Genomic DNA, 18159 nt, shown 5'->3' with positions numbered 1-18159 from the left:
TTTTCCATTACCATTTATCTCCCTTAAACCCCCACCCACAATCACCACACTGCTGTCCATGCCCATGAGTCCTTTTTCCTTTTGTTCCATCCTTTCACCCCTAAACCCTCACGCCCCAGAGCTGTCAGCCTGCTCTCTATCCATGAGTCTGTCTCTTAACCTGCTTATTTGTGTAGTTTGTTCATTAGATTCCACACATGAGTGAAAACATATGGTATTTGCCTGTCTCTGACTGGCTTGTTTCACTAAGCATAATGGTCTCCAGGTTCATCCATTTCGTTGCAAAGGGTAAAATTTTCTTCTTTTTTACGGTCAAGTAGTATTCCATTGTGTAAATGCCCCATAGTTGTTTAATTCACTCACCTACTGATAGACACTTGGGCTGCTTCCGTATCTTGGTGGTTGTAAATAACGCTGCAATGAACACAGAAGTGCCTATCATCTTTCAAATTAGTGTTTTGGGTTTCTTCAGATAAATTCCTAGAAATGGAATCGCTGGGTCATAAGGCAAACCCATTTTTAATTTTTGAGGTATTTCCACACTGCTTTCCACAGTGGCTGCACCAATCTGTGTTCCCACCGACAGTGCAAAAGGGCTCCCCTCTCTCCACACCCTCACCAGCTCTTGTTGTTTGTTGATTTATTGATGACAGCCATTCTGACATTTGTGAGGTGAAATCTCATTGTGGTTTTAATTTGTATTTCTCTGATGATTAGTGACATTGAGCATCTTTTCATATGTCTGCTGGCCATCTGTCTGTCCTCTTTGGAGAAGTGTCTATTTAGGTCCTTTGCCCATTTTGTAATTGGATTTGTTTTTTGGCATTGAGTTTTATAAGTTCTTTATAAATTTTGGATGTTAACCTTTTATCAGATGTATTGAAGAATATGTTCTCCCATTTAGTGGGCTGTCTTTTTATTTTATTGATCATTTCTGTTGTTTTGCAAAACCTTTCTAGTTCGATGTGGTGTCATTTGTTTATTTTTTATTTTATTTCCCTTGCCTGGGAAGATATATCTAATAAAATATTGCTACAAGCAATGACCAAGATTTTACTGCCTATGTTTTTTTGCAGGATTTTTATGGTTTTGGTTCAAACATTTAAGTCTTTAATATGTTTTGAATTTACTCTTGGGTGTGGCATAAGAAGGTGATCTAGTTTAATTTTTTCTGCACATATCTGTCCAATTTTCCCTACAGTACTTCCTGAATAAACTATCTTTAGCTCATTGTATGTGCTTGTTTCCTCTGTCAAATATTAATTGACTAAAAATGTGTGGGTTTACTTCTGAACTCTCTATTCTGTTCCATTGATTTATGTGTCTGATTTTACGCCAGTGCCATGCTGTTTTGATTATTACAGTCTTATAGGATATTTTGATATCAGGTAGCATGATTCTTCCAACCTTGTTCTTCTTTCTCAAGATTGCTGTTGTTATTTGGGGCCTTTTGTGGTTCCATACAAATTTTTGAAATATTTGTTCTAGTTCTTTGAAGTACATCATTGGTATCCTGACAGGAATTGCATTGAATCTATAGATTGCTTTGGGTAGTATGGACATTTTAATGATGTTAATTCTTCCTGTCCATGAACACAGTATGTGCTTCCACTTACAGGCATGTTCTTCAGTTTCTCTCTTCAGTGACTTATGATTTTCTGAGTACAGGTCTTTTACATGCGTGGATAGATTTATTCCAAGGTACGGTATTCTTTTTGAAGTAATTAAGAATGGGATGGCTTTTTAAATTTCTGTTTCCGGTAGTTCATTATTGACATATAAAAATGCTACTCATTTCTGGATATTAATTTTGTATCCTGCTACATTATTGAATTCATTTATCAGTTCTAGTAGTTTCTTGGTGGAATCTTTAGGGTTCTTATGTACAGTATCATGTCATCCACAAATAAAGACAGTTTTACTTCTTCCTTTCCAACTTGGATGCCTTTTATTTCTTCTTCTTGTCTGATTGTTATGGCTAGGACTTCCAGTATTGTGTTGAATAAAACAAGTGAAAGCAGACATCGCTGTCTTGTTTATGATCTCAAGGGGAACACTGGTAGTTTTTGGCCATTGAGTGTGATCCTGGCAGTGGGTTTGTCGCATACGACCTTTATTATGTTTAGGTATGTTCCCTTCATTGCCACTTTACCGAAAGTTTTTATCATAAATGGGTGCTGGATTTTATCAAATGCTTTTTCCACATCTCTTGATATGATCATTGGTATTTAACCCTCATTTTGTTTATGTGGAGTATCACATTTATGTATTTGTGAATGTTGGGCCACCCTTGCATTCCCAGAATAAATCCCACTTGATCATGGTGTATAAGTCTTTATGTTTAATGATTCAGTTTGCTAATGTTTTGTTGAGGATTTTAGCATCTATGTTCATCAGGGATATTGGCCTATAATTTTCTTTTCTTTCTTTCTTTTTTTTTTTTTTTTGAAGCATCTTTATCTGGTTTTGGAATTAGGATAATACTGGCCCTGGAAAATGAGACTGGGAGTCTTCCCTCCTCTTGAATTTTTTGGAATAGCTGGAGAAGAAGAAGTGTTCATTCTTTTTGGAATGTTTGGTGAAATTCACCTGTGAAGGCATCCGGTCCAGGGTTTTTGTTTGTTGGGATTTTTTTTTATTACTGCTTCTGTTTCACTGGTATAATCTGTCTATTCAGGTTTTCTTATTCTTCCTGATTTAGTTTTGGAAGATAGTATGTTTCTAGGAATTTATCCATTTCATTCAGGTTGCCCAATTTATTAGCATATAGTTGTTCATAATATTTTACAATCCTTTGTATAATAAAGGATATTTCTCTTTTTTCATTTCTGATTTTATTTATTTGGGTCATCTCTCTCTTTTTTTGTGATGAGTCTGGTTAAAGCTTTGTTAATCTTGTTTGTCTTTTCAAAGAACCGGCTCTTGCATTCATTGATCTTTTTTTTTTTTTAAGAATTTTTATTTATTTATTTTTAGAGAGTGGGAAAGGGAAAGAGAAAGAGAGGGAGAGAAATATCAATATGTGGTTGCCTCTCACATGCCCCCTACTGGGGATCAGGCCTGCAACCCAGGAATGTGCCCTAACTGGGAATCAAACCAGTGACTCGTTCCCAGTCTGGCATTCAATCCACTGAGCCACACCAACATGGGTGCATTCATTGATCTTTTGTGTCATTTCTTAAAATTCTATCTTTTTTATTTCTGCTCTAATCTTCATTATTTCCTTCCTTCAACTCACTTTAGGCTTTGTTCGTTGTTCTTTTTCAAGTCCCTTTAAGTGTAAAGTTAGATTATTTATTTGAGCTTTTTCTTGTTTCTTGAGGTAGACTTGTAATGCTATGAATTTCCCTCTTAGGATTGCTTTACCTGCATCCCACAGATTTGGGGTTGTTGTGTCTTCATTTTCATTTGTTTCAAAGTATCTTTTGACTTCTTCCTAGATGTCATTGTTGATCTATTATTGCTTAATAACATGTTATTTGGTTTCCATGTCTTTGGGTACTTTTTCAGTTTTCTTCTTGTGACTAATTTCTTGTTTCATAACATTTGGGACAGAAAAGATGCTTGATATGATTTCAGTCTTCTTCAATTTATTGAGACTTGTTTTGTGTCCTAACGTTAATGTGTGTTCTGAACTAGAAAACATCCCATGTACACTTGAAAGGTATGTATACTCTGCTGCTTTGGGGTAAAATGCTCTGTAGATATCAATTAAATCCATTTGATTGGTGTGTCATTTAAGGTCACTGTCTCCTTGTTGATTTTCTGTCTGGATGATCTATTCATTGAAGTAAATGGGGTGTTAATATCCCCTACTAAGACTCTTTCTGTTGATCTCCTCCTTAATGTCCATCAGGATTTGCTTTACATATCCTGGTACTCCTATTTTGGGTGCACAAATATTTACTAGGGTTATATCCTCTTGTTATGTCCTAGGGTTATATCTTTGATCATTATGTAGTATCCCTCTTTGTCTCTTTTTATAGCCTTGGTTTTAAAGTCTATTTTGTCTGATATAAGTATTGCTGCAACAGCCTTTTTTTTCCCTTTCCATTTGCATGCAATATCTTTTTCCATCCCTTTAGTTTTAGTCTGTGTGTATCTTTTGTTCTGAAGTAGGTGTCTTGGAGACCGCATGTATATGGGACTTGTTTGCTTATCCATTCAGCTACCCTTTGTCTTTTGATTGAAGCATTTAAGCCATTTACACTTACCATGATTATTGATAGATACATATTTATTGCCATTTTATTTTTAACTATTTTCCTCTGTTTCTTCTCCTTCTCCTTTTCCTTCACCTTCTTCTTCTTCTAACCCTTCTTCTTCTTCAAGCAAGCTCTTTAACATTTGCTGGAATACTCATTTGGTGGTAACAAACTCCTTTAGTTTTTCCTTGTCTGGAAAGCTCTTTATTTTTCCTTCATTTCCTTCTGGAAATGCCAGTCTTACTGGGTAAAGTAGCTTTGGTTGTAGGTCCTTGCTTTTCATCACTTTGAGTATTTCGTAGCAATCCCGTGTGGTCTGAAATGTTTCTGTTGAGAAATCAGATGACAATCTAATAAGAGCTCCCTTGTAATTAACTAACTGCTTTTCTCCTGCTGCTTTTAAGATTTTCTTCTTGTCTTTAAGCTTTGCCATTTTAATTATGATGTGTTTTGGTTTGGGTCTCTTTGTGTCCTTCTAGTTTGGGACGCTGTGTCTCCCAGACTTGCGTCTTTTTCCTTCCTCAGGTTAGGGAAGATTTTGGTCATTGTTTCTTCAAATATGTTTTTAATTCCTTGCTCACTCTCTCCTCCTTCTGGTATTCCCATCATGTGGATGTTGGTATGCTTCATGTTGTCACAAAGTTTTTTTTTAACTCTCCTCATTTTTTTTTATTCTTTTTTTCTTTCTGCTGCTCTGCTTGGGTGTTTTTTTCTACCTTGTCTTCCAAATCACTGGTTTGATCCTCTGCTTCATCTAACCCACTGTTTATTCTTTCCAGTGTATTATTTATTTCAGATATGGCATTCTTTATTTCTGACAGGTTCTTTTTTATGGTTTCAGTGGCTTTTTTCATGCTGTTGAGCATCCTTATAATCGTTACTCTAAACTCTATATCTGATACATTGCTTGCCTCCATTTCATTTAGTTCTTCTGGACAATTCTCTTGTTCTTATATTTGGGGCCTATTTCTTTGTCTTCTCATTTTGGCTGCCTCTTTGCGTTTGTTTCTATGTATCAGGTAGACATGCAAAGACTCCGGTGCGGCCCATGTCAGATGCTGCCAGTGACTGGCCCTGAACAACCTCTTCGGAGCTATCAGTGTTCCACAGCTTTTGGCTTCCTCTGCTGGGCCTGGGTGTGTGCAGAAAGGACAATGCTGTGCACCAACACTGGCTTTACCAGCACCGGGCCCAAGGGAGGGTCAACTAAAATCTCAAAGCTCCTAGAGATCCGCCTTCTCTTACAGGCTTTACCATTGACATAGCCCTAGCTGTGTTCCTCAGCAGCAAACCTGAGCTGCACAGGGCTGAGTGAGAGGCATTCCTGTGGGTGGGGTTATTGCTTCTCCTGGGGGTGATGCTGCATGGAGGGGAGTGCAATGCTCGAGTAAGATGGCTTCTCCACTATGGGAAATGACTGAGCACAGGGATCCTGGCGGCTGACCCTTCAGCTCTCTCTCCAGAGCCAGCAACCCCAGACTCTCCTCACATATCTCTAGTCTGCTCTGCGCTTCCTCTACTGGAACCCAGAGTAAGTGGTTGCAAATGAAATTTTGTGTTGGCCCTTTAAGAGTCCCTCTGTATCTCTAGCTATCTTTCCCTGGACAGAAACTTCGCTGCTTCTCACAGCTGGGTGTTCCTTGGGTTCTTTTCCCCAGGCTAAGGAACTACTCCAACCCCAGCCACTGGAATATCCCTCTGGAACTTCAGCTGCCACCCATGGGACCCCAGCCAGCCTTCTCACACCTCTGCAATTCCTAACAGTCTTGCTGTGGTGATGTGGTCTCTTCCATAACACCTCAGTGATAAGGCTTCTCTCCAGCTACTGTTCAGTTGATTATTCAGGGTGATTTTTTTTTCTATAATTTAGTTGTAATTCCAGTTTGGTCCTGGGAAGAGGTTAGTGTAGCTTCTACCTACTCTGCCACTATCTTGCATCCCTGATTTTCTTATTTAACTTAATGCTTCACTGCCATCTTGCTTCAGTGTTACATTTCCCAGACTGAGTTTATCCCAACAATCTCTCCAAAGATCAAGAACTCTGACTACAAATTTCCAAATGATACACTTGCTATCCAGAAGTCGAAGTAAGCAATGATAGCATCATGTCTTCTTTGGTTGAAAACCTTTTTAGAAAAATATAATTTTTCCAGATGAAAATAAACTTCTGGAACAAAATGATAGTCAATGTTCCACTCAGGCATGCCCCTTGGAAAAGTAAACGAATCCCTTTGCATTTCAAACTTCTGAGTCACGTGGAATGCCCTGATTATTCCGCTTTGAAGTTGCAGGCTGCTTCCTACCCTTCTCATGACAGTTCAGAAGATTTATGGTTAGTACTTCTTATTTTCCCTTTCCTAATATTTTAATTTCTCTTTTTAACTTCAAATATGTTACAAGCATTTCTTCTCAGCATACAACTCCTGCATTTGAGCTTGGTGATCAACTCCCTTGTAGCCAAAGAGCTACAAATTAAAATAATAAGAAGATGCCATTAAAAATGTTTCACATAGGCAATATATATGTGTGTTTGTGTGTGTGTGTGGGGGGGGTAACACCAACTGTGAGCGAGCATGTGCAGCAGTGGGCACTCGGATACCACCCAGGGGAGAGGATACTGGTATAAACACTTGGAAAGTAACTTGGCGAAGCTTAGCCAGGCTCAAGTTGTACATACCCTATGACTCAGCATTCCGCTTCTTTGGGTCTCCTCTAGAAAAACTCTTAACAGAGGGGCATAAACATAAATAAAACTTCAGTGCAGTACCACTGGCAATAGTGAAAATGTAGAAGCAATCAACGGTCCCTCAGTATGGTAAATGCATAATCTGTGCTTTAATGTTCAGCAGTGGAGATGAATAGACTTCTAAAAACATCCACATGTATAAAACCTCAAACACCTATTACTGAATTAAAAATCTGCAGAAGAAGAATATGGGACTGTTTATCTGAAGGGCAAATATGCTCACACACACATCCTCACACACAACATGTAAGCAGCAAGAGTGGACAAGCATGCACAGGCATGACATTTACCAATGTCAGGATGCTGGTCATCCCTTCAGGGTTAGGGCAATGATGGAAGAGAATGAAACCCTTAGCCTTACCTGCATTGTGCTATTTCTTTCAAAACAGAAGGAGATTGCAAAATGAAGATGTGAAATAATAATATATTTTTTAATCTTGGTGGTGGGTACATAGGGTCTGTTGTATGTTCTGTCTTGCTCTATGTTTGAAATGTTTCATTGTTAGAGAGGTTAAAACTCAAAGCTCCTTTTTGAGCAAAAGAGCTCAAAGTGAAAGGGATTGGATTGGAAACATGACTAGATTGGATAGGAATAGTTGGGACCAGGATTTGGCAAAATTTTTCTGTAAAAGGCCAGGTACTACATATTTTTCACTTGGTATGCAATATGGTCTCTGTCCCCACGAGTCACTGTATAGACAAAATGTAAGTGAGTGGGCGTGTCTATGCTAAATACGTTATCTACAAAAACAGACCTGGGGTTGGTGTTAGCCTGTGGGTCATAGTTTGCAATAGTTTGCCGTAGCTAAAGGTAAGTGGCTTCAGCAGACAAGCAATCTTAGGCTAAAAGGGTGATCCAGGGGCTCAGGAACATTCACATGTTGACCAGGAGCTAACCTGCCACCCTCCAAGAATCCCCGTCATGAATGAAGTACCTCTAGTTGTTGAGGATCTAGTAGTACAATTATAATACATATATAATCTCTGAATTCTAACACTGTTGGGGGTTTTGTTTGGGGATTTTTACTCGATTTTGACTCTGTTTTCCCTTGGGTTGTGGGAACCGGTTACCCCAGGTGTGTCTGCCAATCATTAGCCCTGGGAGTTTCCCTTCAGCCTTCCAAGGATGCCCTACAATTCTCAGATCACAGAACACCTTGGAGCCCCAATCACCCTTCACCCCTCCCAATCACCACTCATGCATGCCCAGTACTGCCTTGACCTGACCTCTACAACTCAACAAGGTCCCTCTGGAGCGAGTCCATCAGTTTGGCTGTACCCCTGGCCTTTGCTTGCCTACATAGATCTTTTGGCCAGGGTGGTTCGGCACTGCCACACCCTTTCCAAGAAATGAGACCCCACCCCTTGACACTTCTCAGAAGAGACAGAAGAGGAGGGTTATTCTATAGCTGCCTAAATACTAGGCTTCTGTGGCCCGTGCAGCCCTTGCTCCGGTACCCACAAAGGCATAGGGCGTTCAGTTAAGAGGAAAGTGCTTCCACTACCTCTCTCTGTGCACGTCCAACTTTGACCAACCCCGTCTGCTTAGCCCATCAGCTTTTACAGCCCTGGCAGCCCTCACAAATTCACAACATTGTTAGGCCATAAAGATATTTAATAAAACCAACAGGACTTACTGACAAGTTTCTTCTGATACAACCCAAGCACAAGATAGGAGGGTAACGTGAAGCGTCTATCTGCTGTCATTACTGGAAGTGGTGACAGTGTCCGTGAGGGGTTCATTGTCTGTCATCTGTTTCTCTGAGGAGCAGCGTGATTCCTGTGGGGCCGCTGACGTGTGTATGGGTGATGGGTGAATGGAAGAAAGAGGCGTGGGCCTTCTCTCCTTAGGCGAACCCCACACAACTGAGGGCTCAATAGCCTTAGCGTCCTGGAAGAGGATACGCCCTAACTGTCACCGCGGGGAAATACCTCTTGCCTACGTACCTTTCCTGACACTGAGATGCCTGACCCTTGGCAACCTTACTGTCGCTGTGTATGAGAGAGAGAAGAAACAGGAGGTAGGGAAGGAAAGAGAGAAAGCCTCCCTTGTCCCCATTCATCTAGTTTCCATGAGCCTCCTTCTGGGCCCTGAAAATAGGAAGTTCACTTTTCTTCTTAGGTTCTTACAAGGCATGACTTCTAAGGGTGATTGCCAGATGTTTTGAAATTGTTTTAAAGCGTTCAGGGAATGCGTGTCGTTAATCACCACATCTAAGACGGTTGACTCCAAGAGTTTTTGCCCCAAATCGATCCGAACATGTTTCAGCTCTGCTCTCCCTGACAACACCTAGGGACCGCTGAGTGAAGGCATGCATTTTTGAACCTATCAAAGATGCATGGGAAGCCGTTACTGGAACTGGGAGTTGAAGAACAGCCTGACTCTGTAAATCTTTCCTGGCGGGGACTTGCAAATTTTTTGGTTGTGTTTACTCAGGACGTTAATAATCTCGGAAATTACTAAAATGGAACCAACATACTTTCTTTTTAAGAGGCTATTGAGATCACAAATCATTCTGCAAATATAATAAGCCATGTAAACCGAGCAGGTCCAATACCCGATGCTTGCCATGAGCCGGCTGGAAGCGTGGCCATTTTTTATGTGACACTTCATGTGTGGAACTGAGGAGGCATGAGAACAGCCCTTTAAAAACTCAGCCTTAACATTTCAATAATTGTGTTGGACAAAATGTTTCTGAAAAAGAAAAGCTTCCCTTGTTTTTTCTTTTTTTTTTCCTCTACTGCTCTCAGTTGTCTGGCTTCCCTTGGCCACGTCACCTCCATTTACCTAACCCCTAAGCTTTCCCCTACAGGACTCCTCTTTGGACTTCAAGAGATGCTTCTTAGGCATCTCCTCCTCCCTCTCCAGGAAGAGCTGATGCTCTTTCTCTGTATCCTCACTGACCCCTGGAGCCACTGGTACCCATGGAAATCACCGGAAGCATTTCTTTAAAATATAGACATCAAACTTCATCCCAACGTTCTTGATTCAGAATGTTGCGGGGCGGAGCTCAGGAATCTACGTTCTAAAACACCCCAAGTGAGGCAGATGTTACTGGTTCCGGGGTCACCATCAGAACTGTCACACTGCCCTTGCATGCCTTCCTCTCTGTTCTTAATCGCAAGCTTGTTGAAGGCCATGAACACGTGGCATTCATATTTCATTCAACTCGCATTTGCCGAGTTCCTACTATGTACCAAGGGCTGTTCCAAAAGCAGGGGCTACAGCAATGAATAAAACAGGCTGTCTTCTCTGTTGGGTCTTAGGTTCCAGGAAGTGGGGGAAGTCAAACAATACAAAAAGAAAAACATAAAAGATCGTTAAATTAAAAAAAAGGTAAAAAAGCAGGGAAGGAGTCAGTGAATGTCAGGGTCGTGGTGAGGTTACCCACTCAGGCCTCCCTACTGGGTGATAACTAAACAGAGACTTGAAGACTGTGTGGGAGGTGGCCATACCTGGGGGGCGGGGCACACACTTCTGGGGGAAAGGCAACGAAAGGCTCTGGAGCAGAAGAATGCTGAGCACCCTCAGTGGGAGCAAGGAGGCGGAGTGGGTGAGAAGGCCCCAGGAGAGGAGGGTGGGGAGGGCGGATCCTGGAAAGGCTCATCTGACCCTGGAAGAACTTTGCCTCTGAGGGAGGTACTGGAATTCATGAGGCTTATCACAGTGCTTGCTCTAGATTAAATATCAACAAATACTAGATGAAGGAATTATCTGCTGGTGACATGCAAAAGCCTCTTGTGTCTTAGAGGACTAACAGTGACACAGGGAAATATTTTAGCTTAGCTGTTCTTACAATGCACATTACATCCCCAGAACTTACTTATCTTACAACTGGAAGTGTATACCTTTTTGCCATCTATCTATCAGGCTATCTATCTAGCTTAGATATTTTAAGACAAATATTTTTAACCAAGGAGCAACTAACTATACTCACCTGGAACCAGGACGCATGGACTCAGATTTACTGGCTGTGTGATCTTAGAACGTTATGTAGCTTCTCACCCCCTTGGTTTCTTCACCCATAAAATAAAGGAAATAATAATACCTATGCCATAAAACACTGATAATTATTTTTATTCTTGAAAGGAAACTGCCACAGTGTCTGATGCATGTCAAGCACCAGTGCACATTAACTATGATCATTAGCATGAATGTGTTTAAGACATCTCTAATAATGTAAGGAGGTTAATATATTCAATATTAAATTCTAGCCATTATATATGCTTATGCCTGCTATGTCTATTATACTTAATCTACATTTTATAACCATATAATGCTTTTCACATGTAACATTATATTCACATGCCACTCCGCATGTACAGGTTAGAGTCCCATGTGTTCTCATAGAGTCCCATGAGCGGTAAAATACACAGAGAGGGAATGACCGAATGCAAATATGATGGCGACCAGGATTACAAGGATGCACATGAGAGATCTACTTGTAAAGGAGACAGAAATTGTGTCTGCTGAGGGTATTGTGGTCCCTTCAGGGTATTAATGAAAATAGTATAACTATGAAAACTGCTCATTAAACTTTGAAGTCCATGTGTCGGTCAGACTGGTTTGCTTCCCACAAGACATGGTTCACAGTAGGAATAGTTTTGCTCTAGTTCCCACGGTCAAGTATTTGCCGAACTTGTGTCCTGGTCCCCAAATGCACAGACGAAGAATCATCCACTCGCGTGGGTCCGCACTGCCTGGGCCCAAGTTAGTGCTCAGACAGCCGTGGGCATTTCTTCCCTCCCAGCTGGGAGGCGGTTTCCACTGCAAGAATCTAATTCATGACTCATTTGAGTTGCCCAACTATCTTTTTGCAGATGCTGAATGCTATTTATTATTTGTAATTATTTATAACAGAGCCCCAATGTGCAAATATTAATTTCCCTAAGCTATGTCCTTTGTAACTTTTATACTCATTTTTAGGCACTTGTGAACCATGCTTACCTTGCCTTCGCATTTCATTAAACGCAAACATCCGTGTGTAGCGGTTAATGTGGATGGCTCTGGAAGCGGATGCCTGGCTCCAAATCCTGGGCCATTACTTAGGTGATTGTACGACCTTGGGCAAAGTCCTCAACTTCTACGGGTCTGTTTCCTTCACAGTAAAATGGGGATAAAAAACGTCCCCTTCCACGGAAGGCTGCTCTGAGGATTTGATGAGATAGGCCTGCAGTGCATTTGGAACGACATTCTGAAACGCAGTGCATGTTGGGTACGAACTGTCGCTGGTCCTTGGGCAAACTGGCTCGAGCTAATTTGGACAGACTTTGCTTTGCAGTTCTCCGTAGGTGTTCAACGAGTGTGTGTTTTCCAAGTGTGGTACTAGTTTGTCCGCATCCTTGCCTTCCGAGCAGTATCTCGGATCTCTTCGTTGCTGTCGGTGTGTACTACCAACCACTTCCCACCTCCGCCTGCCCCTGGGCACCCAGCGGCCAGCCTCACCCCACCTGGCTGCAGCGCCTCCTAATAAAACCATGAAACATTGAAAAGGAAAACGACGTGCACCAGTCCAGTGGGGGGCTGGGTTGGCTGGTTGGAGCAGTTATACTAAAGGGCTGTGGGTTCCATCCCAGCTGGAGCATATAACAGTACATAAGCTGTGGTCCGATGCCTGGTGGGGCGCGTGTGGGAGGCGACCGATGGATGTTTCTCTGTCTCTCTAAAATCAATAAACATATCCTTTGGGGAGGATTAAAAAGTAAAAAAAAAAAAAAAAGGAAAACGGTGCCTCACGCTATCAGCTGTCCCAACCAACCCGTCTAACTCTTTTCTCTTTGCAGGATGTTCTGGAAGCTTTCCCTGTCCTTGTTCCTGGTGGCCGCACTGGTAAAAGCCGGGGACGCCAGGAAGAACCGGCCGGCGGGAGCCATCCCCTCGCCGTACAAGGACGGCAGCAGCAACAACTCCGAGCGATGGCAGCACCAAATCAAGGAGGTGCTGGCCTCCAGCCAGGAGGCCCTGGTGGTCACCGAGCGCAAGTACCTGAAGAGTGACTGGTGCAAGACGCAGCCGCTGCGGCAGACGGTGAGCGAGGAGGGCTGTCGCAGCCGCACGGTCCTCAACCGCTTCTGCTACGGCCAGTGCAACTCCTTCTACATCCCGCGCCACGTGAGGAAGGAGGAGGAGTCCTTCCAGTCCTGCGCCTTCTGCAAGCCCCAGCGTGTCACCTCGGTCCTCGTGGAGCTCGAGTGTCCTGGGCTGGACCCTCCCTTCCGACTCAAAAAAATCCAGAAGGTCAAGCAGTGCCGGTGCATGTCCGTGAACCTGAGCGACTCAGACAAGCACTGAGCGCCCCGGGCCGGACGCAGCCCCGCACCGCGCGCCTGTCCGCTGGGTCGCGCCGCAGCCGCCTTTGTCCCTGTCCTCAGAACTCACTCACGCTGCCTGGTGGACCCTCTCAGCAGCAAGCACGTTTCTTGGGGCTGATGGTGTCCTTGGCATAAGCGCGGGCCGCAAGTGGAGCTTTGCTGATGTGTTCTCCCATCGACCCCGGGCCTCCTGTGCGCCTCGCCAACCAGGCTGTTTCAGGCCCGAGGTCAGATGCTGGAAAACCACCACCCAGCAGTCGGAGAGGCATGGGCGTTTCCACCGTGTGGAACGGGGAGTACTTCCCCGGCCTTGCCCTACACTCCAGCTGCCCACTGCCTCCCTAAAGCGAAGGATGCGGAGCAGCCCCGCCAACCTCTGCTGCTGGTCCCCCTCCGCCCCGTCCCCCTGGCTGGGAGCTTTCCTTAGCGATTCTAGGGCTGTCTTCTTGCTGCTGAGCTGTGGATCTGGAGAAGGGCGGCAAAGGAGCTGCCCACAGACGGGAGGTTCTCTTAACCTGGTACCAAGAAGACGACTTGAGCCACTTGAGTGGCAAAACGGGCTTCCCTGGGGACCTTGCTCACAGCAGGCCACGCTCTCCCCACCCCCAGCCGCCACCCTCTTCCTCACTCCCCCCACCCCCTTCTACAGACTAAAGACGAACTCTGGTGTGCATGCTATTATCGCTGCAATTAGAATATTATTACACACAAAGGTTTCCATATTAATGCTGGTTTTATAATTGACCTATATTGTAAAGAGCTCTTAAAAAGTATTATACACCTATCCTTGTATTGTGTCACGGGTTTTGACTCTGGCTTTGCAGGGGCATCCTGAGTACCGACCAGAGCAGAGGACGGCCTGCCCGGAAGGTGTTTGACTCAGAAGTAGTGCCTGGCTGCAGTCCGAGGCCAGGCGCCTATTCTTAGATTAGGAAGGGCGAGGATGGGAGGAGTTGTGATTTCACATTGAATAGTGTTTCACTGAAGCTGGGAAGGCATCGCAGCACAATGTAGGAACTGTGTTGGGATGGATGGGTACAGGGATGAAGTGGATCCATTGGGAAGATTTTAACCTGCAACTCGAAAGCCCCTATAATATTTAATATACATATGTGGGATGAGCAGCTATACTATTTCACGGCCATGGCACTAAGCAAAAGCAATTTCCTGTTAAAAGAGAGAAATATTTAAAACTATAAGGATTCGGGTCGCTTTGTGGGAGAGGAGGAAATAAAGGAGACCATACATCAAATGGAAATCTAGTTGAACTTGTCCTACAGAAAGCCACTAGCTTCCTTTTCAAGGAGTGGACTTTAACAAAAAAAAAAGATGGGCACCATTAGGTCAGCTTTCATTTTTATAATGAATTGTTGAGGTTTTCATGTTGTGGTCTCCTGATAGAAGGAAGCTGACATAATTTAATATCCTGCAAAATTATTCTTACTTTGCTAAATTGCCCCACGGAAAGGTTCGCTGTGATGGATGCTTATGGCATCTGATGAATGTGGAGGAGAGTCCGAGCTGATCGGTGGGAATAAGCCCACGCGGCAAAGTTTTCCCTGATAATTCCCAAGCACTCAATCTTAAGTGCTCTCTGTCCCGGGGGCTCAGGAAGGCGTGATGTCCGGGCGTGTGAGAAACCCTCTACAAGCCTCTCTGGGAACGGAGGCTTCCTGACGTTGGGCAGTGATGGAGGATCTAGAGACACCCACTGAGGGAGCAAGGAGGCAGGCGGGTTGTGGCGAGTGGGGGGATCCATTTACAACCCTCGCTCTGCGGGTTTCATTCCTGTCGCACCTGTGGCGCCGTGAGACCTGAGCAGAACGTGCCGTTGTAAAGGAGGCCTCGGCGTCAGAAGTGGGCGTCGACAGCCCTAAGTCAGGAAATTCGCATTTAGTGGGAAACCTCAAGTCAGACTCAGGCAGAACTCGCAGCAGCAAGGCTGTGAGCGAAGGAGGGCCACGTGATTGCGAGGGAGGCCAAGGGAGAGGAGTGGCCGGCCGACTGCAAAGCCAACCCCTGTCATTCATTCTATGAACACGGAACCCCGATAGGGGAGGGACGACGCTATGAACTTACAGAATACAGACACGAGCTCACTCCGTGAACCCAGCCATGGGTAGAGCGACGGAAGCAATATGATGATATGCTGCAGTGGGAAGCTCCTTCCGGGGTCCTTGTATGTACGTTTACCTTATAATGGCTCAAATTGTATTTAATTGTCTTTTGTGTGTGTTTATAAATGAAGAAAAGCTATAAGTATAATGTAATTATTTTATAGGTGTACTATTAAATTATAGAACAAATAAAGCTACTCTAGGATTATACGTGATCCCGGTGTGATGTGCCATGAAAGTGGAATTTGAACTTGACCCAGTGGGCAGCGCAGGAACACTGTGCGTGAGGAGGATGTTTGTCCAGACATGGTGAGTTGAGCCCCTAGCCTACAGGACACGATGGATCGCCTTTGGGGCCTGGCGTCTCAAAGAGAATCAACAGCAGGCATCCCAGGAAAGGGCAGAGGTGGTGGGGATAGCTCTCAACCCTGGTCTTGGGGGTTTCCAAGAGTCATACAGATTCCCAGCAGCTGGAGACAGAATCCTTAACCCGTTCTCGCTGTGTTGTCTGAGGAAGGAACCCGGCATGGGGAAGTCCCGGGACACTGCTGCGGGCAGAAGCTGCTGTAACCTCGCCTTCCCGCTAGCAGCCCGTGCACCGCCCTCGTCTCTTCCGCCAGCCGGAACTTGCCCTGAGTTTTGTACATTTGCACACTCACTTTTCACGAGTTTCGGCATTTCTTAATTTAAATACTTCTTCGTTGCACGGTGTCTCCATTTTTCTTTTCTACGAATTGACTTATCTGCCACTCAAGAAACTCAACTACCAATAAAAAGAAAAATGAAAACTTGAATGAAACTGCCTATGGTTGATTTGCTGTTTGGACTTCAAAGGAGTTTAATTGAACTTAGGAATAATAAATAATCCATCTTAGTTTATTCAGTGGGACCCAACACTCCACTTCAGTGAGACTCAGATATTCCAATTGACTTGCTTCTGAAGTTGGAGGATTGATTTTTAAGTAATAAAGTCAATGAAAATGGGCTTTTTGCTACTGAGTGAACTTGGAATGTACGAATTTCCAGCAAGTTTATTTGATGAGGGACCTATGACTGCTGGTAATTAAGAGCTGCATGGAAGATAACCAGTAAGACCAAATCACAAATAATGTAATTAAAACTTGTAGATCATCAGGTTATCTTCTGAACCCCTTTCAACGCCCCCCCCCCCCACTTCTCCTGAAGCAGGGCAGGCATTGGAGTCCCTTTATCTAAAGGGAAATGAGGGAATCCACGCAGTTTTTGTTCTCATTGCTTGTATCCATTGGCATTTTTGGATTGCTGGCTTCTCTGGTGCTCACTCTGGACACCATAAGGGAAAATAACGAAGCCACTGTGACCTCATTCCTTGAGTCCTGAGGTTCCTAGTAGGTTTGCCATCTTTTCTCCACTTCTCAGAGGAGGGGTGGGGGCCTCATAACAGGTCTCCCAGGTTCAGGGCAATAGGGGAGATGGACAGTCTCACCTGCATCTACCCAGGTATTCTGGTCCCAACTTGAGGAGTCTCAGGCCTTCCCGATTAGGGGCTCACCTTGGCAAAGGAGATGTGCTGCAGGCTTTTCAGAAGCAGCGCTCCTGCAGCTGAGCCGGCCAGACCGCCGGGGACTAGGGCTGAATGAAATGCTGCCGGAGATCCTGTGGCTTCCCCATTCGACTGAACTGATGATCAGTCACCCCGAGTCCTTTTTTAAAAATCTCTCCAACAAATCCATGCCCCTTGGAAGTTGGTACCCAATTCCAAACTCCTTATAACTATCCTTCCTAACTCTGCAGCACCAGCATCCTGTCTCAGTTTATCCCTGGGAAAACATTAGCCATGCCCTGCTACAGAGAGTTAGAGGTCGTCATGGCAACTGGGGAGGGGCAGTGAGAGCCCTATCTCGGAATCCTTTTTTAGGGAATACTTCTCTGGACCACTCACTCCTGGGGCTGCCTGTCTTAGGCTGGACAACGACTTGTGGGCAGAAGATGGACTGGGGAGTGACGTGAGCACACAGACCTGTGGGAAGCCAGGCAAAGAGGGCTGTGGGGTGGAAAAGCAAGCAGGAGGCAACTGAGGCATCTGATCCCTTGGGGAGTTCTGAAGCTGGGATGGCAGGTTAGAGGTGTCCCAAACTGAAGCAAGGAGGATAGGCTCTCATATCGCACATCATCTAGCCACTGGCTCCAGGAAGCTCTCAGGAGGGGGCAGCCATTTTCCTCTTAGTGCGGGACCAGCCGTGAGCCATCAGCAGCGAATCTTCTCAGTGGGTCAGTTGAGGGGGCGGGTGTGTGTGGCCAAGATGAGATGGGCACGTCAGCTCTGAAGAGGGTTTGTGGGTGGAGCACCATCATTTTCACCTTTGCATGTGTGTTAGGGGCAGGAGCAGTGGAACTGGGGGCCAGGAGGAGAGTGAAGAATATGGATCACGGCCTGGCTGGGGTAGCTCAGTGGATTGAGCGCGGGCTGCGAACCAAAGTGTCACAGGTTCAATTCCCAGTCAGGACACTTGCCTGGGTTGCAGGCCACGGCCCCCAGCAACCTCACATCGATGTTTCTCTCTCTCTTTCTTTCTCCCTCCCTTCCCTCTCTAAAAATAAATAAATAAAATCTTTTAAAAAATTATTTAAAAAAAAGAATATGGATCACCATGAAAGAGAGGCAAAGCAAGTTCCATTTGATAAGAAGAAATAAAAACATGCCAACAAACCCTGGCTGGTATGGCTCAATGGATTAAGCGCAGGCTGCGAACCAAAAGGTCACAGGTTCGATTTACAGTCAGGGCACATGGCTGGGTTG

General features: G+C 44.4%; 1 protein-coding gene across 1 annotated transcript in view; it reads left to right on the top strand.

The window, feature by feature from the left end:
• The window catches only part of GREM2 (gremlin 2, DAN family BMP antagonist), a 119201-nt gene extending 103613 nt beyond the window's left edge, over positions 1-15588 (top strand). The window contains exon 2 of the mRNA XM_045818315.1: positions 12736-15588. Coding sequence (XP_045674271.1) covers positions 12737-13243 — 507 coding nt within the window. The 5' untranslated portion in view covers position 12736 and the 3' untranslated portion in view covers positions 13244-15588. The remainder of the gene's footprint in view (positions 1-12735) is intronic.
• The last annotated feature ends 2571 nt before the right edge of the window (positions 15589-18159 follow it).

This window comes from Phyllostomus hastatus, unplaced genomic scaffold (genome assembly GCF_019186645.2).
Source record: "Phyllostomus hastatus isolate PE091 unplaced genomic scaffold, TTU_PhHast_1.1 phas_contig_148, whole genome shotgun sequence".
Lineage (NCBI taxonomy): Eukaryota > Metazoa > Chordata > Mammalia > Chiroptera > Phyllostomidae > Phyllostomus > Phyllostomus hastatus.
The sequence above is the reverse complement of the archived record's forward strand: the minus strand, read 5'-3'. Positions and strand labels throughout refer to the sequence as shown.